At 53.7% G+C, this 24,877-nt stretch overlaps 2 protein-coding genes and 1 long non-coding RNA gene across 4 annotated transcripts; 2 read left to right on the top strand and 1 right to left on the bottom strand.

The window, feature by feature from the left end:
* Positions 1-4,070: 4,070 nt before the first annotated feature.
* LOC111766322 (uncharacterized) lies at positions 4,071-12,036 on the bottom strand. Its single transcript, XR_002798402.2, has 3 exons — positions 11,844-12,036; positions 7,224-7,298; positions 4,071-6,464 (listed from the first exon to the last, which is right to left on the bottom strand). It is a non-coding gene; the product is annotated as an uncharacterized lncRNA (long non-coding RNA).
* On the top strand, positions 10,569-14,261 carry IGFBP6 (insulin like growth factor binding protein 6). Of its 2 annotated transcripts, none has more exons than XM_023591414.3 (4): positions 10,569-11,149; positions 13,047-13,180; positions 13,375-13,494; positions 13,655-13,805. In XM_023591414.3, exons 1-4 carry the CDS (start codon positions 10,825-10,827, stop codon positions 13,787-13,789), a joined length of 714 nt encoding a protein of 237 aa, XP_023447182.2. In that variant the 5' UTR covers positions 10,569-10,824; the 3' UTR covers positions 13,790-13,805. The 2 variants fall into 2 exon arrangements, with proteins under 2 accessions (XP_023447182.2, XP_004467486.2); XM_004467429.5 differs by lacking the exon at positions 13,655-13,805 and adding an exon at positions 13,917-14,261 and having other exon boundaries at positions 10,575-11,149.
* An 828-nt stretch (positions 14,262-15,089) lies between these two features.
* On the top strand, positions 15,090-24,810 carry SOAT2 (sterol O-acyltransferase 2). Its single transcript, XM_058309102.1, has 15 exons — positions 15,090-15,530; positions 15,928-15,983; positions 16,486-16,622; positions 16,946-17,005; positions 17,339-17,446; positions 19,055-19,331; positions 19,817-19,886; positions 20,505-20,589; positions 21,062-21,107; positions 21,315-21,444; positions 22,394-22,491; positions 22,844-22,942; positions 23,455-23,590; positions 24,037-24,182; positions 24,368-24,810. Exons 1-15 carry the CDS (start codon positions 15,422-15,424, stop codon positions 24,416-24,418), a joined length of 1,608 nt encoding a protein of 535 aa, XP_058165085.1. The 5' UTR covers positions 15,090-15,421; the 3' UTR covers positions 24,419-24,810.
* Positions 24,811-24,877: the final 67 nt, after the last annotated feature.

Raw genomic sequence — 24,877 nt, 5'->3', positions numbered from 1 at the left:
GCTCAAGAGGAGGCCCAGAAAGAGATAAGCTCTATGCCTGCTTGCTCAAAGCTGAGCCCCAAGAGATGGTGGATTCTGGAGAAGGCAGAGACCTCTGCAGAGATTGGCAGCATCTTGTATCACCATATGGCAACAATGCCAGGATCAACAGTAGCTGATTCTAGTGAGAAAACACTCCTTATGGTGCCTTTTTTATTTTTTTAAAGATTTAATTTTTATTAATTTCTCTCCCCTTCCTCCTCCCACCCCTTTTGTCTGCTCTCTGTGTGTTCTTCTGTGTCTGCATTCTCAGCGGCACCTGGAATCTGTGTCTCTCTTTGTTGTGTCATCTTGCTGTGTCAGCTCTCCATGTGTGTGGCATCACTCCTAGATGGGCTGTGCTTTTTTCATGCAGGGTGGCTCAATGTGGAATGCACTTCTTGCGCATGGGGCTCCCCTACGCAGGGGACACCCCTGCTTGGCACAGCACTCCTTGCATGCAGCAGCGCTGTGTGTGGGTCAGCTCCCACTGGGGCCAGGGGGCCCTGGGTTCAAACCCTGGACCTCCCATATGGTAGGCGGATGCTCTATCAGTTGAACCATGTCTGCTTCCCCTTATGGTGCCTTGAGCTGGACTTTTCATGGCCTTGAAACTGTGAGCTTTCACCCCAAATAAATATTTTTTATAAAAGCCAACGCATTTCTGGTACTTTGCATCAGCACCCCTTTGGCAAACTAAAACAATAATAATAGGAGTTATAGGACCCCTGGATTTAAAACCAAGTATTTGGACTTGACACTTGTAGAAATAGAGGGTTATTAAAAGTTTCTGAGTGGGAATTATATATTCTACTTTGATTTCAGAAAGAATAGTAGGGTACCGAGTAGATAGTGTCAGAAAACTAGTTAGGCCATAGGACGCTGTCACCATAGTTCAGGTGAAAGATCATGAGAACTGGAGCCACCAGTACGGCCTTCGAAATAAACAGCCTGGAAGGCTGGGTAGGGGAGCTGTTAGAAAGGAGTGACAAGCAAAAGTAGGTGATTTAGTGAAGAAAGAGAAGCGTCGAAGATGACGGGAAGATTGGCAGAGTGATGCAGCCACTGGCAAAAACAGAAAAGCAGAAGAATGGTGTGTGGGAGATAATGATGAATATGGTTTTATATGTATTGAATTTGAAGTAATGACAGGTGGAAAATTCCATTAGGACTTTAGGAAATGTCTTCTGGTTTATTTCCCATCTTTTTCCTTTTGCCCACTGTTCTGGTAGCCATTTTGACCATGACAACACATTAAGAGCCCAGAATTTAACCATAGATGTCCTGTGGAATGGCCCTTCTTCTAGTCCAAGTGATCATATTTAAAAGCCCTTGACAATGACAATGCACAACTCCTCAAGAGGCTTTTTGGAGATGAGTTTGCCCAAATACTCAAGCAGACTCATAGGCTAAGCAGAGACCTCCCACAACACTCCCAAGGATGGCTAGGAGGCTGAAGGAGAGAAGATGACAGTAGAGAGAGGGTCATAGACAGCTCAGGTAAGACCTGAATTTAAACCTCTGCTCTGCCACTTACCTTGTTTGAGGCCTCAGTACTCTCATGTGTAAAAATAGAAACAATAACAGCACTCATCTTACAAATTTAGTGACAATGTAAAGTACCCAGCAGAGTTCTTGACATATAAAGTATTCAACATGTAAGCTATTATTATCATCATCATCATTATAATTTTTTTATGTGGCCACCCCCCTACTAGACTATCTCCTAGTCTAAATAAAAAATAAATCTTTTAAAAAAGAAAAAAAAAGTATGTGTGTTACCCTGTATAGACACACGTATCTCCAATTGTTTTTGTGCCTACCTTCTCTATCTGTATTAATCTAATGAGCTCATACTGATGGGTCTGACTCTAATCCAATACCACAGGGTTCATTCTAGCCTTCCCCCGTGCTTACCTGTAATTTCTCTCCCACTGTGAGAAACCTGGCTCCCAGCAAATATTGCTTAGTTGGCCAATCCTAATATAAATATTTTTTAAGTAAATTTTTTAACCTGTGCACCCGTGAGCAAAAAATTTATCAGTCAGACTACAGTGTTTATGTACAGAATAAACTTCCTTTTATCCCCAGCGTTACAATTTCTAGTCTTCTCATCAAAACGCTATTTTCCAAAGTTGCTTAAGTCGATTCCTTATGTTTTTTCCCTCATTATGTCATAAATGGATAATATAGTAGGTTCATTTGTCACAGTCTCTATTCTATCCTGGAATCCCCCAACATCCTGGCTGATTTCTTTTCTTATTAACTTTTTTATTTTTAAATACTTTAAAACTTGCAGGACAGTTACAAAAATAATACAAACCTGATGTAGAGAACTCCAACAATACCCCTTTCTCCCCACCGATAGCCAAATGCACCAATTTTAACATTTTGCCACATTTGTTGTATCATTCTATCTATCCATCTATCAATCCATCTACCATCTATCTCTCTAAATGTCTATCTGATGAATCCGTCTGCCTATCCACTTTCTGAACATTTGAGTGAAGGTTGTATGCATCGTGATCCTTGAACACTTAATACTGCTATATACATATCCTGCAAACAAGGATATTCACTTATGTTGCCACTTTAATTGCAGTTATCAAGTTCAAGAAACTTAACATTAATATAAAACTTATAGTGTATATTCTGATTTTTTCATATGTCCTAATGTCCTATTGAATCTTTCCTAACCCCTTATTAACTCCCAAACATAACATTCAGTGGGATCAATCATATTCACAATATTGTGGTACCCTCACCACCCTCTATTACTAAAGTATTCCCATTCCCCAAACAGAAACCCTACAGTCATTTTACATTACCTCCCCATTGCCCCAGCCCCTGTGCCTGAGAACCTGCACTCTACTTTCCGTTTCTATGAGCTTGCGTACTCTTCAATATTTTCTTTGTAGTTACCATGGGACTTAAATTTGGGGGGCGGGGTATTGGGGCTGGTGATTGAACCTGGGACCTCGTATGGGGGAAGCCAATGCTCAACCACTGAGCTACACAGGCTCCCCTGAGTTAGTTTTCTCATTTGTTTGTTTGTTTTGTTTTTAGGAGGTACTGGGTATCAAACCCAGGACCACACACATGGGAAGTAGCTCAACCACTTGAGCTACATCCACTCCCAGGGCTTAAATTTAACATCTGAAATGTCTAACAATCTCCTTTGTATTGATACCAACTTAATTTCAATAGTATAAACAAAACTATATTCGAAATTCCTCCATCCCCCAACTTTATGTAGTTCTTGCCACAAATTACATGTCTGTACATTATGAGTTCAGAACCACTGCTTTCTCATTACATTTTATGCATTTGCCTTTAGATCCTGTAGGAAATAAAAAGTGAAGTTACTAACCAAAAATACAACAGTACTGGCATTTATATTTATCCATGTCATTACCCTCACCAGAGATCTTTATTTTTCCATGCAGTTTCAAGCTATTTTCTATCCTTTCCTCTCAACCTGTAGAACTCTTTAACATCTCTTTAGGACCAGTCTAGTGGTGGCAAATCCCGTCAGCTTTTGTTTATCTGAGAATGTCTTAATCTCTCCCTCATTTTTTTTTTAATTAGAACACTTGCAAGTTTACAGAAAAATTGTGCAGAAAGTATAGAGTTCCCATAAACTGAATACACAGTTTTCTCTATTATTGACATTTTGCATCAGTGTGGTTCCTTTGTTGCAATTGCTGAACCAATACTATTATAATTATATTTTTAACTAAAACTCACAGTTTATGTTAGGGTTCACTCTGTGTTGTACAGTTTTATGGGTTTTGTTTTTTCTTTTATTCCCACCCGCCCTTGCTGCTTGCTTGTTGTCTGCTCTCTCTGCCCACTCGCTGTGTTTTTACTTGTCTCCCTTTTTGTTGTGTCACCTTCCTGAGTCAGCTCTCTGCAGTGCTTGCAGGCCGGGCGCTCTCTGCAGCATGTGGGCGAGCCTGCTTTCACAAGGAGGCCCCAGGTTGTGAACCCAGGGGCTCCCATGCGGTAGACGGGAGCCCAACTGATCGAGCCACAGCCACTTCCCAGTCCCATGGGTTTTTTAAATTATTATTTTTATTCTGGTAACATATATATATATATGAAACATAATTTTCCATTTTAACCACTTTTAAAATTATTTATTTTTAGTTGTGGTAAAATATACATAAAATAAAAATCACTTTAACCATTTTAAATGGACAAGTCTTTGACATTAAGTACATTGATAATAGTGTGTAATTTTCACAACTATTTCCAGGCTATTTTCACCATACCAAACCAAAACTCATACTCATTTAGCAATAACTCCCCATTCCCCCTTTCTGCCACCTCTGGAAGTCATTATTCTGCTGTCTCTATGAATTTGCTTATTCTAAGTATTTCATATAAGAGAAATTATGCAATATTTGTTCTTTGGTGTCTGGTTTATTTCACTCAACACAATGTCTTCAAAATTCATCTATACTGTAGCATGTACCAGCACCTCACTTCTTTTACAGCCAAATAATATTCTAATGTATGGATATACCACATTTTGCTTATCCATTTACCTGTTGATGACATGGGTGCTTCCTTTTTTTTTTAAATCAATGGTATTTGGTATCATTATGATTGTGCATTCATCACTTAAATCATTATTAAAGCATTTTAATTACTTCAATAATAATAATAAAAAACATTCCTCCTTTTGACTATTGTGAATAGAGCTGCTATGAGCATCAGTGTACAATCTCTGTTCAAGTCCCTGCTTTCAGTTCTTTTGGGTCTATACCTAGGAGAGGAATTGCTGGTCACATAGTAATTAGTAATTCTATGTTAAACTTTCTGAGAAACTGCCAAACTTTTCCACAGTGGCTGCACCACCCTACATTGCCATTGACAACATATCAGTGTTCCTCTTTCTCCATATCCTTGTTTAGTTTGATCTCCTCATTTTGAAAGACAGTTTTGTCAGATACAGAATTCTTGGCAGGAAAGTTTTGCTTTCAGCACTTTAACTATGCTTTCCCACTTGCCACCATGGTGTCTAATGAGAAATTGGCACTTAATCTTATTGAGTTTCCCTTATTTTTGTGACATGTTGCTTCTCTCTTGTGGCATTCAGAATTCTATCTTTATGTCTGGCAAATCATTCATAAATGGAATGATTTCACTTGTCTTATTTTCAAGTTCTCTGATTCTGTCTTCTGCCAGCTCCAATCTGCTGTTGAATCTCTCTAGGGAATGTTTAAGTTCTGTTACTATGGTCTTCAGCTCTGTTTGGTTCCTTTCATAATTTCCATCTCTATATTGATATTCTCTTTGTGTTCATCTATTGTTTTACTGGAGTCCTTTAATTTTTTGTCTGTGTTTTCCCATGGCTCTTTGAGCATATCTGGGACCATTTTTTAGAAGTTTTTATCTGGAAAGGTCCCAGTGTGGTCTTCCTCATTGATGGTTTCTAATGCTTTTTTTTTTTTCCCAGCAGACTGTATTTAATGAATTCTATTAAAGCTGCTTATGCACTCTAATGCTTTTATTGTCTCCTTTGCCTGGGCCATCCCTTCCTGTTTCTTTGCATGTTTTACAATCTTTTTTGAAATCTGTACATTCTGATATTTTAATGTATTACTGCTGGAATTTTAGAAGTTGAGGTGTCTCTTCCTTCAGCTTGTATCCAGCTAGTGTTATGACAGAGCTTTCCTTGAATGCCAGGAGTTAATGAAAAAAAAAGGAAAAAATAAAACACCTTTCCCTGTCTTTGCAGATTGACCTGTGGTACAAGTTCTTTCCTTCAGAGCTTATCCCTACAATGAGTTTAGAGAATAGCTCCAGGCCAAAGTACAGGGGCCTCCCTGATACTTTCTGCACACTTGTCTTGTCCTCGGCATGTGTGTGTGGCCCTAGGAATTCCCATTGACATGGAGACGAATATCACCCCTTCCTTAGTTTCTTCACTGTCCCAGACCCTGTACTGCATGTCATACAGCCAGCATTCCATTGTCCTGGGCAGCCACAACTCGACTGTTCTGCCACAGCATTCTGTAGGAGAGCTTTACGAACTGCTGAATACATGCAGGGGAAGTTCTGGGCCCGCGAGCCTGTGATGAGTGTCCTGGTGCACTCCCTCAGGCCACCGCCACCTGGGCCAGTCACACATGTCCCCAGTGCACATACGAGGAACCAGGACCAGGGACCCGCGCTGGGAGCACAGGCCAGCTGTGGTCGACCGAGTGAGGGGTAGGGGTAGGCCGACCCGGGCACCAGGAGTTCCTGCCGCCTTGAAGTTGTCTTTTCCTGGATCTGGTGTTCACCCTGTTACTGCAATCCTTTAACGGTTTCCTGGAGCTTTGAGAAAGATGTTTCTGTCAATTCTTCTGGTTGTTCAAAGCTTCTGTGGAGGGACGGAGCCCTGAAGCGTCTCCCTCTGCCGTCTTGATTCCGCAGCTCCTCTGTTCAGATCCTGACTGTTTTTTTAAAAGTATTTATTAAGTGTGTGTTGGAGAGACAATATTAGCTCTAGCTCCCAAGGAGCACAATTCCTCCTAATTGATCTCCATACCTCTCAGTTATAGTCACATAAATAGGTGCTCTAGGACTCTATTCATTCATTTAATTACAAAAAAGCAAAAAACCTCCCGGTGCCTGCTTCATGTCCATCATGATACAACCTTACTCCCAACCGTCAGGCCAACGCAGGCCTTGTTCAGAAAAATACTCCGCTCCTTTCTCACATCAACTTCTGATATCACAGGGAGACTGGGAATATAGGCAAATACACCTGTGTGCACACACATGTGCAAACACATCCACTCTCCTGCCCCCCTGCCCCTTTCCTTCATATCTGTGACATGAAGATGAATTTTTCCCACCTGGGATGCCCTGCATCCCCTCCCTCTCCCAGCCTTCTCCATCTGTTCTCCCAAACTCTATTATAAAGGTCTATTTTCTAGGGCTTATCCTGGGGGCAAGTTTCCCTCTCCGGCTGAGCCCTGACTACTGGCTCACCCTCACAGCCTCTTTGGGCTTTCCTCTGAGGGCAGATAGAAAATGAGAGAGGAGGGCTGAAGGGGTGGGAAAGCCAACCCTGGGGTGGGCTGGGCTAACCCAGACATGCAGAAGCAAGGGTGGCGCCTTCGGAAGGATTGCAGCACCCTCCCCTCCCCACCACCCGACCCACAGGACCGCCCTTGCTCCCACCAAAGGTATTTAATATCAACACTTACTCAGGTACACTTGGCTTGTGTCCCTGGAGTCCATGTCACACGGTAACACGCAGAGTGGGACTAACGACCAAACCCCTGCTTGGGCAATGTCAGAAGCTGGTTAAAGTGGAGAATGCGGGCATCGATACAGCTGCCTCGCATGCTAAGCGAGCGCTCCACCACTTGAGCTAATTCCCCCTGGCAACATTTACTTGGGTTAAGTCAAAACTCCTTATGTGGCCTGGGAGCTGTGGGGCCCAGAGATGAAGAGGGTATAGCTCTCCTGTTCTCAAAGCAGAAAAATCAGATACCAGAAAAGATAAGCGAAAATATAAGAGAGCAACCCAGTCATGCAGATGAATTCAGAGGGAGGGGAGCCCTCAGCCGGCTAAGGTGGGCGAGGAAGAGTGGCGGGACTGGGCTCGTGCAGGTGGGGGCGGGCTTGGTCCTGGTGCGCTGCCAGCACGGAGCCCAGGGAGGCGATGCCCTCTGGGCGCCAGGGACGCCACACCGCCTCAGCCCCTCATCTTCACTCAGGCGCGGAGATGTTCTGGGGAAGGTGATCCCATCAGCAGAGGCTGTATCAGCGCGGGGTAGCAGGGCTTGTCTGCAGGACCACAGATGCCAGACGGGGGTAAGGACGCCCTTGGCGGGAAGAGGGGCATCGAGGGCTCCCAAAGGCCTTCGAGGGGTCATAGGATCAGGGGGACCCCCCCAGTGGGACCTATCTAGAGCGTGCGTGCGTGTGGACAGCCTACAGAAACCTGAGACTGCTACAGGCAGGGACAACCACATGTGCTCCCGTCAGGTCCCGCCATGGCCAGGTCAGGTCCCGCCATGGCCAGGCCAGAGCGCGCCGTGGCCCGGGCTCTCCTCTGCCTGGATGGCACCGCCCCTTGTCTCTTTAGACCCAAAGCTCAGAAGGGCCCACAAGGCCCCCTCCTTCACGTCTTCTTCTCAGAAGGAAGGCAGCCCCTAGGTCTGCCCTGGACACGGACAGCTGGTCGAGGCAAGGGACACACAAGGCATAAGAGATCAGGAGAATGGAGCCTAACATGCGAGAGGAGAAGGAAGTCCCATACCCGTTTACTCATGAAAGAGCATAAATACCAGCCTGGCTGGTTAGTGCTTTTTCTCAGTCCCGGCAGATGCTTCTGAGTCACCTCTCTCCTCACACAGAGTCCCAGGGGTGTGCACCTTGGCCCCCACTCCATCCTGGGTACCCACCATGTGCTTCATATCCCTGCCCAGGATGCTGATGCGAAGGGTGCCCCAAAGAGAGGAAACACAGGGTTCAAGAGTCTCCGTCCGGGGAAATGGATGTGGCTCAAGCGATTGAGCTCTCGCCTACCACACGGGAGGTCCAGGTTCAGCTCCTGGTGCCTCCTAAAGAAGACGAACAAGACAGCAAGCTGACGCAATGGGCTGGTGCAGTGACACAAGATGACATGACAAGAGACACAAGGAGGAAAACATAACAAGACACAACAAAGCAGGGAGCAGAGGTAGCTCAAGCGATTAGGCACCTCCCTCCACCATGGGAGGTCCGGGGTTTGGTTTCTGGTACCTCCTTTAAAAAAAGGAAGAGGAACAGACATGGCAAGTGCAAACAATGAGGGGCTTGGGAGAAAAAAATAAACAAATCTTTAAAAAAAAAATTTTGTCTGCAAGAAGACTGGTTAGACCCCTAGCACCCGGCTTAGAGGATGGAGCTGGGCAGGTGGGAGCAGTAAGCTGGGCTATCTGTAGAGGTGGTGGTGGTGATATGTTGGGTGGGGGGAGAGGAAGGTATTGAGAAGAGAGTGGTGGACGTTGGAGGCTAGCAGAGTACTAGGCTTTCTCTGCAATTTAATCTGCAAAGGAAAAGCACAAACAACTTTAAAAAGGAGCACTGGGATTCTACAGGGAGAATTTCTTCCTCCATTCCAACTTCCCACAGTCCTTTTGGCCTTATTCAGAAGCAGTGAGCTGGAGCCCAGAAGAAAGACCCTAGCCAGAACCACATGCAGAGCAAAATAAACAGTGATAAGGTTTGGGGAATAGCAACCCAGCTCCCCACCCTAGGGTCCAAGCTTGGAGTGGGAGGTCACAGAGGCCGCTGGAGGAGAGCTGCCTGCCCCCCACCCCACTTCCCTGCCGCCTGCCGGCGCTGCAGTATTTCAGGGCTACCAAAAGACCCTGCTCCCCAAACACGGGTCCCAGGGTCCCAGGGTAGCTAGCCCTAGGGGTTGGTGCTGGGAATGAGGGTCCTTTTATTTTGTATTTATCTAAAAGTTCAGGGAGCGCTTGCTGACATTCTTGCGTGGGGGCCCAGAATTTAAACTTAGTCACGGCCCCGGAGCCCTTGTTTTAGGAAAAAATGAGATGGCCGTTGCATAACCGGCGCTGAGTGGGTGTGCGCGTTACCAAAGGAAACGGTCCCTCTTCCGAGGCCAGCTAGCAGTGCTGGGGACGGGCGGGGCACTGCCTGGGGAAGCGCTGGGACGGAGAGGGGGAGGCAGGCACACAGAAACGCCCGGGCAGTCCCCCTGCTGGAGGATGCCCCCCTCCATTGCCGCGCGGGGGGGGAGGGGGGGGGGCTGGAAGCGGGGAAGCGGTTCCGGAGAGGGCAGCACAGCCTGAAGACAGAACACCCAGTGATGCTGGGGGAGGGTGCGTGGGGCAGATGCCGAGGAATGGAGGGGAGGGCTGAGCTGGACGAAGGCCGGGGGCGAGTCTGCTCCCTGGCCACCATCCCAAACATTACCCCGAGTATGAGTTCCTCTAACTTTTGTCCCTCCCCACAGTTTCAGCTGCCCAACTCCCTGCTTTCCCTACCTCCCCAGGTGCATCCTTCCAGATGCACGTTTCCCAACACAAGGCCAGGGGTTCCTACAGCTCATTCCGCCCTCTCTTGCTCCCCCAACCCCTTCGATCATCTTCTGCCTGGCTCCCCTCCCACCCATCTTGCTCGCAGGCACTCCGTGCACAGACGCTCTCCTGCCCCTTTCCCAGTGTTTTTCCGGCCGGCTCTTCCTCGGTTTACTTTCTCCCATTGGCAACAGCTTCTCCCCAGACACCCATCATCTCATCATCTCCTTCCTCTCTCTCTCTCCACATTCATCCGTATCCCTCTCATGACCCCATACACTAGCCCCTCTCAATGCACTTTAGCTCCCCATCTTCTCTCCGCACCTCGACCCTGCACCCCCTTCACCTTCCTACACATACACACTAAGCCGAACTCAGGTTTTGCTCTTCAGTCCAGCTCCCATCCTCCCCCTCTCCCTCCCCCGCTCCCCTCCCCTCTCCCCTCCAGTCTCTCCAGCCAGCTGTCCAGCTCCCAAATTCCGGGCGAGATTCCCAGGAACAAAGCAAGAAAAATCAGAGTAATTTGGGAAGCAAACAGAAACTGGGAAGGGAGTGAGGAGAGAAGAGTGGGGAGGGCCCAGGTCGGGGAGGGGGCCTCTCCAGTCCCACCCAGTTTGGGGGTTGCCCCTGCCTCCACCCCCACCCCCCTTCACCTGGCTCTTAAAGGGCCCGGCCCCGGACCGGAGGCTGCTACTTAAGGCCGAGGGGCGGCGGCAGGCAGCAGCTGCTCTTCGCAGGCTCTGGGAGGAGAGGACGCAGCGAAAACGTGGCCATGACCCCCCACAGGCTGCTGCCGCCACTGCTGCTAACTCTGCTGCTCGCTGCCCGCCCAGGAGGCGCCTTGGCGCGGTGCCCAGGCTGCGGGCAGGGGCCGAAGGCGGGTTGCTCAGGGGGCTGCGAGGAGGAGCAGGGAGGGTCGCCGGCGGAGAACTGTGCGGACGCTGGGGGCTGCCTCAGGAGGGAGGGGGAGCAGTGTGGAGTCTACACCCCAAACTGCGCCTCAGGACTGCAGTGTCGGCCGCCCCAGGAAGAAGAGGCGCCTTTGCGGGCGCTGCTGATGGGCCGCGGCCACTGCCGCCGCGCGCGCCCGCCCTCGGGTGAGTCCGCGCCCCGCGGGTGTGAGATGCGCAGCTCTCCAGGCAGGCTCCTGGAGAGATGGGGGCCGGCACCCTGCAGGCCCCTGAGCCCAGGACTGCCCGACTCTGAGGGACACCTTCCCGGGGCCAAGGGGCCAAGCGCAGAGAGCAGTTCAAGGCCACGGTTCAGCCAGGGGTCCTGACGCCTGCGCTCTCCAGCTTCTTTTCGTCCCCTCTGTTTGCTTTCCCCGGAGGGAAAAGGGCAGGTGGAGTGGAAGGTTTCAGGACCCTCGCAGAGGCCCCAGCAGGCCCGACCCCTTCAGCCCTAGACCCCCAAGCTGGAGAAAGGATCCAGGTGTTATTATTCGCAGCTCCCACTTGGAGAAGAGAAGGGGACCCCAGGCTCCGAAATCCTGCACATACTGAAGAATGTCTCCTGCTCTAAATACTAGGGTGTCCAAAGCACCTGGCCATCCTGTCTAGAACAAAAGAGGCCCCAAATCCAGAATTGTTCCTGGCTAGACTCACTCAGGGCAGAGGGCAGGGCCTTTGAGCCCTGGGGGAGAGGGATAGAAGAGGGTAAAGAGGAAATCTGCCAAGTTAGATTTATGGTTAAAACCTGCTCAGAACCCTCCACTCCACCCACCCCGCCCCACCCCAGGGAGAGAAGAGAAGGCTGAGTCATTGGATGGGTGGGACAGATGTGAGTCAGTACCTGAAAGTTGGGGGGCAGGCGGGAGATGGGGAGGGCAGGAAATGCAAGCCTCCCCTCCCGGAGGCATCCAAGCTCCCAGCTTCATCAGTGGAAAGGGATGGAAAACTGGAGTTTCTTTCAGTCCCAAATGCTTGGGTACAGGCTGCTGGGGTCCTCCTAGAAGGGTTAGGTCATAGGAGACCACTGGGAGGCATGGCTTGGTGGAATGAGGAGCAAGATGTGAAGAGCGGGGGTGGTGGTGGTGGGGGAAGGATTGCACAGGAAAGAGCTTTTGGGCTGCCTGTAGCAGATGGGAGCAACTGTCTAAATGGGAGGGCGGGGAGACTTGAGCAGAGCTTGTCTTTGGACGCAGAGGGAGAAATGACACCTCCAGGACTCCCAAGTATCTAATTTTCTACCTGAGGCTAATTCCAAGCAGCGCGTGCTCCCCTCTCTGCCTTTTCCTAGCCTGGTTTTATTTCCTGGCCCCACTTGAGTCCTGAGCTCTCCCCACACTCCCAGATACTACGTCTGAAACTTTCTCGAAGCCAGGACAGCCTGCAAGTTGGATGCCTTTCCCTCCCGGTGCCTTTTGTAACCTGTCCCTCAGCCCATCCTGGTTAGAGGCTGAATCCCACGTGCTCCTGGGATCCCTGCGGTTGAGCTGTGCTGCGCCATAGGGAACCAAAAAGGAGAGGCCCCCACTGCAGTGCCCCAGAAGGAGCCACATCTCAGGCCTGGGAGGGGGTGGGCTGAGTCACCGCAGGGTCACAGCAGGGACACGCATTCCACTTGGGTCCCCGCTGACCCCCTCCCACATCTGTTGGTCCTCTGCCCCATCTCCCTGGCTTGGCGCACCCCCTACTGGAGTCTGCTGGAACAACCGAGTTTTCCCACTCGAAAACCCAAACCTCCCAATAACCAGTAGTGCTTTGTATTTTTCCCTCCATTTTTACTTTCCAAAATTCTTATTCGTTATAGCCTTAAAATTACCCTGAGAATGTTTTCAGAAAGGTAATAGCGCCATTTGTAAGAAAAAACTGATGCCAGGATAAGCTAGCAGTGGATCCAAGTCTAAACTCCCTCCCTCTCTCCCGCGTCAGCAGGCCGGGTGGGCTTCCCAGGCCCTCTTTGGGGCCCTGGTCTTTGGCATCTGACAGGGGACTTGGCCCCCACCCTGACTTCTGGCCTCTTCTCCTTCCTCCATTCTTCATGTGTCTGTAGAGGAGATTCCAAAGGACAGTAAACCCCCAGCAAAGACCCGCCCACAGGATGTAAACCGCAGAGACCACGAGAGGAACCCCGGGACCTCCACCACCCCTGCCCGGACCCCCGGGGGAGTCCAAGACTCCGAGATGGTACGTGTGGGCCGGGGGTAGGGGAGCAACGGAGACTGCCTCCTTGGAGAGAGGCAGTGCTGCTGCCCCAGGCCCACAAGCACAGCGTGGAGAAGCCGCCCGTGCCTGTCCTGGCAGCCTGGCAGCAGGGGCCAGCGGGCTGTGCAGGGGAACCTGGCTGGAGGGTTCTGAGCTGCGCGGCCTCCTTTCCCCAGGGCCCATGCCGCAAGCATCTGGACTCAGTACTGCAGCAGCTCCAGACCGAGGTCTTCCGCGGGGCCCACACCCTCTACGTGCCCAACTGTGACCATCGTGGCTTCTACCGGAAGCGGCAGGTGAGGCCACTGCTCTCCCCGCCTTGCTCCACCAGCGCGAGGCTCCCCGGGAGTGTATTGGGGGGTGGGGGGGTGGAGATTTACAACGTTGCCAACCATACACTGTAGTGAACTGAAACTGCCTAAGGAATGGCCTAACTCAGTGGTTCTCAAACTGGAGGTGCATCCGCATCGCCCAGCAACCTTGTTAGCACACAGACTGCTGAGCCCCGCACTCGGGTCTGGAGCACAGGGCCTGAGAATTTGCAAGGACCCTGGAGAGGCTGAGGCTGTTGGATCGGGGACCACACTTTGAGAACTACTGTTATAGCCTGGAAAAATGGGTACAATTTAGTTGGGGGGTGAGGGGTTGCGCGTGAGCCCAAGGGAGGGAAGCCGTGGGCCCCAGGGCTCACGCCTGATGCGTGTGCGTCTCTCTACAGTGCCGCTCCTCCCAGGGGCAGCGCCGTGGCCCCTGCTGGTGTGTGGATCGGATGGGCCAGCCCCTGTCGGGGTCCCCAGACAGCGATGGAAGCTCCTCCTGCCCCCCGGGGAGCAGCGGCTAAGGCAGGATGGAGGGTGCTGCGAGGCCAGTGGCAGAAGCCCGGGGCGTCCTCTTGGGTTATTTATTGAGCGATGAGTAACTCAGGGGCCCTGAGCGCCCCACTCGCCCTTCAGCGCCTGCCTCCTCGTCCCCCTCCCCGTGGGCCCTCACACCGTCCTCTAGTGGAAAGATGGCTGGTATTGGCGTGGGGTGTGAATAAAGCTGTTTTGGGGGTCTCTGGCTATGTCTCTGTGTTTGCCTCTCTCATTTCTCTCTACCCCCCAGCCCAGCCCACCCACGGCCTCTCCTGGGGCGGAGGCTTTGAGCCTTCCAGCCTCACCCAACCCCCCCCACCAGGCGCGCTGGGTGTGGAGGGAGAAGAGACCCGGAGGAGAGCTCCTGTGACCTTGTTTCTGACACTGGTCTCTGGGTACAGAGGGAGGGCAAGGATTAATAGTTAATCTCCCACAGGCACCAGGCAGAGAGGAACCTCAAAGCACTTTACCTCCTGTTGCTCCACAGTAAAAGGAGGAAAGGATGATTTATTGTGTTCCTCCCGCGGTCCAGGCTCTGGACCATGCGCTTTTACCGGGACCGCCTCATTCTGTGCTCACCGTAACCTCGCGTGGTAGGGATTTTTTGCACCTGCCTTTCAGAGAAGGGAACTGGAGCTCAAAAATTGGGGTCCCTTGCCCCAAATCACCAGCCAGGAGATGGTAAAGGGAGGATTTGCGTCTGGTTCTTCTGGATGTGACCACAGCTGGCATTTGCTACATAAGTGCTTGTCCTGTCTCCCGGGTGCCTCCAGGCCAACCTGAGCAGGTGGAGGGGATTCTGAGCAGCGTTCAGGGGTCCCGGCATCCAGCATTTCCCAGACGGGAGCACCACAGGGGCCCCAGGTGCCAACTCCATCGGAGTATCAGTCACCCGCATGCCACGCTTGCGAGCTGACCGGGTTGGTCCGCGCACCTTCCTCACGGTCTCAGGGAGCTGATTCAGGCACTGGTGCGTGAAGACGTTTCTGGCTCCTGCCCCACCTTCAGCCTGCAGAGAGAGAGGTCAGAAAGTGAGCCAGGCTAGGTGATAAGCCTCAGAGAGGCAAAGTCCCCCCCAACACTCAGGGACACTCAGCCTCCGCTTGGAGCCAGGCCTGTGGGTCGCAGTGGGGTGTCAGGGGCAGGTGTCCGTGGGTGACAGCCAGCAGTGTGGAGCCGGGAGCTGAGCACTTCGGCACTGCCCTTCAGATCAGATAAACTCTTGTGCTCCTGGAGGTCCCCTCCTCCTGAAAGGACTTTAGTCCTTGAAGCTGTCGGCTGAGCTGGGTGAGGCAGGAGCTCTTCGGGTGGCGAAGGGAAAGAGGGGCCACGGGCCACGGCCACCTGCTGCCCACTCGTGCTTCACACCATGGAGGCCCGTCTGCGGAAGCGAGAAGGGCTGCCGAGAGCAGAGGAGGACCCACCCTCTGGAGAAGGTGAGCCACCCCGCTGTGTTCATGAAGTCGGGCGGGAAAGAGGCACTGCTGAGCCAAGGCTCCTCATTTCAATCCTTTTGGTGGAGCTGCCCTGCTTGCAGAGGGACGAGAAGAGGGACAGGACAATCAGAGTGGTGACCTTCCCTTATCTTTCTGACCCTTTAACCCCAGGGGGCGGATGCAGTAGCTTCCTCTTCCCTGGGTGCCCTGTTTCCAGTAATGTCATCAGGCTCGGTGCCTGCCACGGCTCTTCACCCCGTGCAGGAATAACTGCCCCTTCTGACCGCCCCACCCACGGTTCGAGCTGTCCACTGGGGCAGGAGAGGGGGCTGCTGAGCACACAGGAAGCATTTTCTGGCCAGAGGATGGCCCTGGGGCTGCACGAGGCCCTAGAACCCCAGCCCCTTCCGCTTTAGCGTGCCTTGACTCCTCCTCCCAGGAAAGACGGAGCCGCCTGCAGCCCCAGACTTGGTGCAATGGACCCGGCACGTGGAGGTGAGGGGAATCCGCGTCAGAGGTCAACACGGACAGGCCCTGGACTGGCAGGGGCAGGGGTGAGGGCTGACTTAGAGATAAAGATGGCTTGTTCTGGAGTTCAAAGATCAGGTTATTCTGAAGGGTTAAGATGGAGGAGTTTGAAACACAGGTCCTCAGGGCAGGGGCCAAAAGTCAGCCGGGGCACACAGAACCTTCTCGTCTGAGGGATCAGGAGGGGGAAGGCTGTGCGTCAGGGCTGAGAGATAGGAGGTTCAGATGAGAGATGAAAAGGGGGGTGGGTTTCCCACCCAGGACTGGAAGTGTTGCCCCCACTGTACCCCTTGATCCTCACTGCTGCCCTGGGAAAACGGACAGCGAGAAATTCTCGGGTGGGAACCGTGGCTCGTTCATCTTTATATCCCCGGCACTGAGCCCAGTGCCCGGCGTAGAGAGAAGCTCTACAGCAAATGAAAGGATGACTGACTGAAGGAAGGGAACGGGCCCTGGCTTTGTCCCCTAGGCTGTGAAGACACAGTTGCTGGAGCGAGCACAGGGACAGCTGACCGAGCTGCTGGATCAGGCCATGTGGGAGGCCGTTCAATCCTATCCACCCCGGGACAGACCCCTGCCCTCCATTCCCCCACAGTCCTTGAGCAAGTAAGAGTCTGAGGAGCTAGGGGGCAGGGAGATGGCTGGGTGGGCCCCTCCATCATGAGGGTGATGAGCCATAAACATCACCCCATGTGCACTTGGACAAACTTGTCAGTGGGGTTGACTTCTCTTATCACCTCTGTCTTCCTGACCCTGACCTTCAACTTCCAGGCCTTTCTCTGCCAGTGGCTATCACTCCACCCTGGCTCTGACCTTCCTCTTTTACTGCCCTTGGCTTCCAAGTACTGACCTTCCACATGGCCCTGTCCTCTGCTCACTGCTTTTCTTCCTCTGGGTCATGACCCATGACCCATGACCTCTTAATTCAGGACCAGAGAGCCGTCCTTGGGGAAACGGAAAGTTTACATCATCCGCAAGTCGCTGCTTGAGTGAGTCAGGCGTCAGGACAGGGGATGGGAGGAGAAGGAAAGGCTTTGGCTGGGGGCCCAGGACACCTCGTTTCTCACCCCCAGGCTTTCGGTGGTTTGAGGGGAGGACTTGGACAGGGTCTCTGTGGCTCAGTTTCTCCCATTTCCCCAGGGTTGGGTGTAGAAGGACCACCAGGGTGAGGAACTTCTGGGCGGGACAGGGCTTTGGGCAGAAGCTGGGCCCTCAGTTGAAAGGTCGGAACCGCCGGGCCCCACCTGCTGTGGCCGCAGGACCTGGGCTAGCCCGGGTGAGCCTGAGCGCCCATGCTGGCTTCCGGGCCCTGGTCCCTGCAGTGAGCTGATGGAAGTCCAGCACTTCCGCACCATCTACCACATGTTCATCGCCGGCCTGTGCGTCTTCATCATCAGCACCCTGGCCATCGACTTCATCGACGAGGGCAGGTAGGCCCCACCCACCCGGGACGGGCACAGGGATCAGACCCCTGGGTCCCCAGTGCGCCACCCGCCAGTGGCCCATCAGGGCCCAGGCCCCGCTCTGATCACAGGACACGCATCAGCATCGCTCACACCTTCCAACACCCTTCCCACCTAAAGCCCTCCTTCCCTTCACACCCTTGGTCTGTCCTTCCGGGGCCAGGCATTTAGGAACACCCTGCCCCCTTTCCAACACTAGTCCAGAGGGGCCTTGCCCCGAGGCAGGCCTGCATGCTCCCGCACGCTGAAACCCCACTGCGCACACTCTTTTCCACGAGCGCCCACTAAGCGCCAGCCCTGGGGCCAGAGACCGCTGGCAGACCCTGTCCCCAAGAACCACTCCCAGTCTTGTGGGGAGGGCGGCATGCAGACAGGCGCCTTAGTGGGCTGGCACCCACAGAGCACCCCGACTCTGGGGTTTGTCTCCCAGGGTCCTTGCCTGACACAGGAGCAGTAAAGAGGCTGAACACCCGGAGGCGGGGAGTCTATATGTGCCTGTGCCCCCCATCCTAAGGTACAGCTTCAGAGGCAGTAAAAGGAAGAAGAGTAACTTTTGTGGAACTTTTCCTTCTGATAAATCATTGTTGAGTCTAAGAGTATTGCAAGAATCACCTCTCGTAGTAAAAGGTTCAAACATGTGTAAAGTGACAGTCCCACTGGACCACTCCATCCACCCCATACCACTCCCCAGAGGTACCCATTCTGAAGTTTCCCTCCAGACCATCTTCCACACACTCACTCCTTATGTAAGTAAGGGCCAAAAAGATATATTTGGGGGTGGAAGGTGGAGACATACTATTAATTTATTAACAAATTACATTTGATTTTACCCCCTAACAATGTATCTTAGAGACTTTAGAGATCTTTCCGTGTCAGTACATAGAACTCTACCTCATTGTTTTAATTTTTAAAATTTTTTCTTATTCTTTATTCCTTTTTACTTTTTTCCTACCTCATTGTTCTTAACGGCTGCGGGCAATGGAGGTGCCGTATTTTGTTCATCCAGTCCTTTACAGATGTGCATTTAGGCTGTCTCCAATCGTCCACCATCTCCATACGCTGTTTTCTTTTTGAGGTCCCGGAGATTGAACCCAGGACCTTGCACGTGGGAAGCAGGCACTCAACCACTGAGCGCCATCCACTCCCCAAACCACACACTTTTAACCTAAGCGAACAAAAACCAAATGGCCTGCGTTCTTTTAGCTCTGGTCTACAGCGACAGACATCCCAAAGGAACAAAATTAACAAAAATCAAAGTTGAAAGCTAAATGCTTCAAAATAATGAAAAAAAATAATAAAGCTTAACGCCTCATCTGTTGGCACCTGTGATATGCAGGCCACTGAGCCCTTCTGCCACACCCCGCAAGTCACAGAGGCGCTGAAGGTCACTGAGACACAGCCCCGGCCACGACTGAGCCTCCCTGGCCAGTAGAGGTGCCGCCCGGGCACCTTCAGGCGCGGCGAGCTCACCACCTTCTCGGGGTGCCGTGGTCGCCTTAGAGAGGAGAGCTGGGCCGCAGAGCAAGGGGGCGAGGGGGTCTACACCGCTGTCCACTTGTCTGTCCCACTCCCAAGGCTGATGCTGGAGTTTGACCTGCTGATCTTCAGCTTCGGACAGCTGCCCGTGGCGCTGGTGACCTGGGTCCCCATGTTCCTGTCCACTCTGCTGGCCCCCTACCAGGCCCTGCGGCTGTGGGCGAGGCCCCGGGCGGGCGGCGCCTGGGCCCTGGGGGCGGGCGTGGGCTGCGCCCTGCTGGCCGCCCACGCGGCGGTGCTCAGCGCCCTGCCCGTGCACGTGGCCGTGGCGCAGCAGCTCCCGCCCGCCTCCCGCTGCGTCCTGGTCTTTGAGCAGGTGAGGGTGAGCCCCCGCGGGCGGGCGGAGGGCCTGGGCGGGCCTCAGGTGCGGAGGGGTGCGGCAGGGACCTCTGCCGAGAGTGCGCTCCAGGGAGGGGGCGGAGCCCGCGTGAGGGCGGCCTCGTGGTGCAGTATTGGCGGAGCGGCGCTCGTTTCTAGGGGAGGAGTCCGTTTCTAGGGCCTCGAGAGAGGCTCGTAGGAAATGCAAACGGCGCTGCTTAACAAATATAATCCCGCTGCGCGGAGTCACCGGGGCTTGGCCAGATGAATGCACTGCTCCTGCCTCTCCTGGCCTCCTTTACCCTCAGGTCACCCCAGTGGCTGTCTGTGAGAGGCTCTAAGGCAATCCGACAAAAATAAAAAGCCTGGGCTCCGATGGTACAGATCTTTACAGTCTGCCTGCTTCTGTAAACGAGCACAGAGAAGTTAAATAGTTTGCGCAAAGTCACACAGCAACCTGACTCCCCTTCCACTCCATTTTAGGTCAGGCTCCTGATGAAAAGCTACTCCTTCCTGAGGGAGGCCGTGCCTGGGATCCTGCTTGCCAGAGGAGGTGAGGCCCTCAGCTGGCCCCACTGTGTCCTCGGTGCTCTTGGCTGGTAGAAGGAACCCAGTAGCTCCAGGATCCTTACAAAACTCGCCACTGGGCACGGCTCTGGCCTCCAGCGGGACCCCGTGGGCTCAGTCATTAGTCATTCCCAAGTCCCATCCCTATGAGATGGCACCCTGTTGCCCAGGACTTCTGGCACCTTCCTAGTAGCCCATCCTGGAGAACTTTACCCTAGGAAGTCAGGATAGAAGGGGAAGGGGAAGAGGTGGTGGACCTCGTGGGGGCCAAATGAAGCTCTGGCCACAGCACGTCCTGCACCAGAAAATAGGATGCCTGGAATGGAAGCAAAAGAGTAGACGTTAACCAGCAGTTCAAGGGAGCTGGTGTCGCTCAGTTGATTGAGTGCCAGCTTCCCATGTACGAGGTCCAGGGGCTTCAATCCCCAGTGCTTCTAAAAAAGCCCCCTGCCAGTTTCACACACCCAGCCCCTGGCCCATCCCCGTACTTCTGTCCTATGCCGCTCTCCACTTAACAATTCTAACCCTCTTCTCCAGCATCCGCTCACCGCTGCCCTCTTTCCCTTCCCCCTTTCACTGATCCACTCGGCCCTCTCCCCTCCAGGTGAGGCCAACCCGGGCCCCAGTTTCTCCAGCTACCTCTACTTCCTGTTCTGCCCCACACTCATCTACAGGGACACTTACCCCAGGTAAGACCCCAGGCCCAGCAGGGACCTTGCGCTTCCACTCTCCTCTCCCTCAGGTCCTCCGTCTCACCCCAAGCGCTGGGTCACTTCCTCAGGAAGCATCCCATACTAAAGATGGCACCTAAGTGGAAGGAACGCCACCCTATCTCTTCGCCCAGCCCGTGGTGACCCTAGGATGACCCACTGTCCTGATTTGCCCAGGACCGTCCCAGTTTTCGCCCTGAAAGTCCCTCGTCCCGTTTAACCCCCGAGTCCGGGACTGTGAGACACCCTAGTTGACATCTGAGGTAAAAACCCACTAGCCATCTCTGTTAGGGAAGAGCCACTGTGTCCTAGACCCCCACCTCCCAGGGACCTCTCCCAGGCCTGAACAACTGAGGGAGCTGCAGAGAAAGGACCCCAGAACCCGTGCCCAGGCCTGAGCAGGGAACGAGAGAAAAGCATGAGGGACTTAACGTTCTCGTTGCGGCTGCAGGACGCCCCACGTCAGGTGGAATTACGTGGCTGAGAACTTCGCCAAGGTCAGAAGATGGGGTTGAGGGTGGCCCACCAGTGACTCGGGGTGGCTGGGGGGTGGGGGGCATTTCTGGGAGTTGGGGCTTGGGGAGGAGGGGGGCGGGAGGTGCTAAAGGACAAGGAGGCAGGTGCTGGGCCAGAAGTCTAGTTCCAGAGGGAGAGAGCAGGTGCCAGTGGCCCCTCTCAGCTGCCGGCCTCCACCCCCTCCCCAGGCCCTGGGATGTGTGCTCTACGCCTGCTTCATCCTGAGCCGCCTCTGTGTCCCTGTCTTTGCCAACATGAGCCGGGAGCCCTTCAGCACCCGTGCCCTGGTGCTCTCTGTTCTGCATGCCACATTGCCAGGTGAGCTAGCCGTGGAAGGCCACACCCTGAGGCGGGCTCACGGAGACCTCCTCCCTCTCCCCACTCCTCCGCTGCAGTCCGTGTCAACACCCTCTCCCTCGGACTCTCCCCTCACGTCTGGCCCCTCTCCCTGCTCACTGCCCTGCCTCTGTTGCCCTTCCCTCATCAGCCTCTTGGCTGGCCTTCTTGCCACCAAAATCTTTCCTTTCCCATCTGCAGCCTGGGTAAACTTCCCGACTACGCGTTAATCAGACCCTACCCTGTTTCCAACGTTCCGGTGACTCCCCATTTCTGGTCCCTCCAGGAAGATTCTAAGCCCAGCTTTGGCATCCAGGGCCCTTCCCCATATGCCCCAGCCCGCCTTCTCAGCCTCATGAGTGCATCCCACCACAAGCCCTGCATTCCCTGAAAGACGGGCAGTTCCGTACCTCTCGGTCTTTTCTCATACTAGCCCCTCAGCTTGGAATGCCCTCTCCCCATTTTCCAGCTATGGAATTCTTTTCCTTCTTGGAGGCCCATGGCAGAGATGCCCTCTCCTCTGGGAAGCCTTCCTTCCTTTAGCCTCAGTCACCGAACTCCCCTACCCCAAGCACTCAATGGCCACCATTTTTACTTCCCATTACATTTGACTTTGAGCATAGTTGGACATTGCTCTCTCTCCTGCACCCCTCCCTCCCACTGCCCCACCACCATTCTGTGAATTCCCAGTGGACAGAGGCTTTGGGAGTCATCTCTGGAGTCCCGACACCTGACATACAGTCGGTGCCAAGTAAATGTTCATGAGCAAGTGGGTGCATGAATGCATGCATGCACAGATGAGTGACTAATAAGTGACGAGGGCTGAGGCCCTAGCTGCTCCTGAGCCCAGGGGAGGGGCTCCTCAGGGGCCAGGCCAGGGCTGCCTGGGGGTCCAGGTGGGCCGGGTCTGACCTAGAGCCCCTGGCCCCAGGCATCTTCATGCTGCTGCTCATCTTCTTCGCCTTCCTCCACTGCTGGCTCAACGCTTTTGCAGAGATGCTGCGGTTTGGAGACAGGATGTTCTACCGGGTGGGGCCTGGGCCCGGACTGGTTGGGAGCTGGAGGCAGGGAGGGCTGGGCAAGGGTCCCGGGCAGATGGTGGTGTCACGTGGGCCGCTCCATCTCCGGACCAGTCAGGGTTAGTGGCTTTGGTGTGGCTGGCGCTATGGAGTCGTCTTCTCCGGAGGGCAATTGGGAGGAGGGGGAGGTCCCCAGGTCCTGAAGAGGGAGTGGCAAAGTGTCCCGCTGGGAGCCAGCCCCGGTGGGAGAACGCTGGGACGGGATGCGGGCAGGGGGGCGCGCCTGGAAGGTGGGCTTGCCCGGGAGAAAGCAAGGCCCTGACCCGCCCCCTGCGCTTCGCCCACCCTCACCCCCTCCCCAGGACTGGTGGAACTCGACGTCCTTCTCCAACTACTACCGCACATGGAACGTGGTTGTCCACGACTGGCTGTACAGCTACGTCTACCAGGACGGGCTGTGGGTATGGCCTCTGCACACCCTCAGCTCCTCAGCTCACGGGCCTCTTCAGGACATCCCTCCTCCCTCCTCCGGCCCCACCCACCTTTTTCAGACCCAACGGCCCCCTCGACTTCCGTTTCTGCCCGCATTCTACCCAACCCTGTGGGAGGAAAGTCGTCCTTCTGATCTAACTTCTTTTCCTATCCTTAACGCCACCCCCTCCGCAGGGCATTGCTCCCCTCCTTAGCCCTTCTAGGAACTTACCTAGAGCAATTTCAGTTCCCAAGGGTTTTCCCATACATTTAGCCTGCGCAGTAACCTTGAGAAGTGTTACTCTATCTCTATTTTAAAATTACATTTAAGGCCCATATGGGTTAAAAAAAAATGCTCTTAACTAAGACTAACTGCAAGCTTTCTGACCTCAGACCCCACACTCTTTCCATCGTACCACCTCCCCTCCTGGCTTCCTCGGGAAGGGGGCTCTTTGAGGAGAGGCAGGGAACTCACTCCTCCCCCTCCTCCCACTCCTGCCAGCTCCTCGGTGGCCGGGCCCGAGGCGCAGCCATGGTGGGAGTTTTCGTGGTCTCCGCGGTGGTCCACGAGTACATCTTCTGCTTCGTCCTGGGGTTCTTCTATCCCGTCATGCTGATGCTCTTCCTTGTCTTTGGAGGTGAGCCTGGTCTTTGCGTAGCCCTGGAGCAAGTCAGCCAGAGGCAGGAGGCCTGAGCCCTGCTCCTGGATGTCACAGACTGATGGGACAGGACAGAGGGGGAAGCAGCTGGGCCCGAGAGTTGAGGTGGGGAGGGAGGGATATCCTGGGGGATGAGGAGAAGGTGTTGCAGTTGGATGGAGCATCTGAGCAACGGGGGCCACTGGGGAGACAACGAGGAGGAAATGGGTGAGATCAGGAGGTCCAGCAGAGATCCGGGATTCTGAAGTGTACACTGAGGGATCCTGATTTTACACGAGCCACTCGAGATCACTGTGAGTTTCTGGGGCCGAGTTCAAGATCTTCCCCGACGGGGCCTTTTGCTTCATGTCTTCCCACTGCTCTGGGGTGGGAGGCAAAGCACAGGTACCCGGAGCTGGGGTGAGAACACGTCCCTCTTGTGCCAGGGCTCCTGAACTTCGCGATGCACGACCAGCACACGGGTCCCGCGTGGAACGTGCTCATGTGGACCTTGCTGTTCCTGGGCCAGGGCATCCAGGTCAGCTTGTACTGCCAGGAGTGGTATGCACGGCGGCACTGCCCCCTGCCTCAGGTGAGAGACCTCGGCCGCGCCAGGCTCCTCGCACACCTCCCCTTCCCAGCAGCCAGCCCTGTTACTCCCCATTCAACAGCCACGGTCAGGGGCCGGCACCTGCTTTGGGGTGATAGGTTCCCCCGTCTGGGGTGCACAGGGTGGGCACAGGGAGGGACCTCACAGCTCCGTCTCCTTTGGCACAGACAACCTTCTGGGGGCTGGTGACGCCTCGTTCTTGGTCCTGCCACACCTAAAAGTCAGGGCACCCTTGCTGTCCAGATGACATCACCAAGTTCTCTGCCTGCAAAGCCTGGGACCAGGGCTCCTCTTGGTACCCCCAGACCTGGCTCTGACCCTGGGGGGCCTGGAATACATGATCCCACCAAGGAATTCCGAGGCCTCAGGTGTGTGGACCTGTGGGCAGCTGAACACAGACGCAGGATGGGGATGACTCTTGAGCTCCCACCACAATGGACTGGGCACAGGGTCCTTCCCACCTATGGATATCCAGATTTGGGGAGACCTGAGAGCCTTACAGTTTTGGCACATGTTGGGGGACCCAAAAGAACTGAGATGACCAAAATTCCAGAAGGATTTGGTTCTTGACTTGGTGCTCCAATGCAGCAATAAACTCTGTCTCACTTTTTTTGGGGAGGGCCTCACTTTTTGTTCATTTATTTATTTGTTCATTCATTCATCATTTGTCGAAGGCC

The sequence above is a fragment of the Dasypus novemcinctus genome, chromosome 12 (genome assembly GCF_030445035.2).
Source record: "Dasypus novemcinctus isolate mDasNov1 chromosome 12, mDasNov1.1.hap2, whole genome shotgun sequence".
Taxonomy (NCBI): Eukaryota; Metazoa; Chordata; class Mammalia; order Cingulata; family Dasypodidae; genus Dasypus; species Dasypus novemcinctus.
The sequence above is the reverse complement of the archived record's forward strand: the minus strand, read 5'-3'. Positions and strand labels throughout refer to the sequence as shown.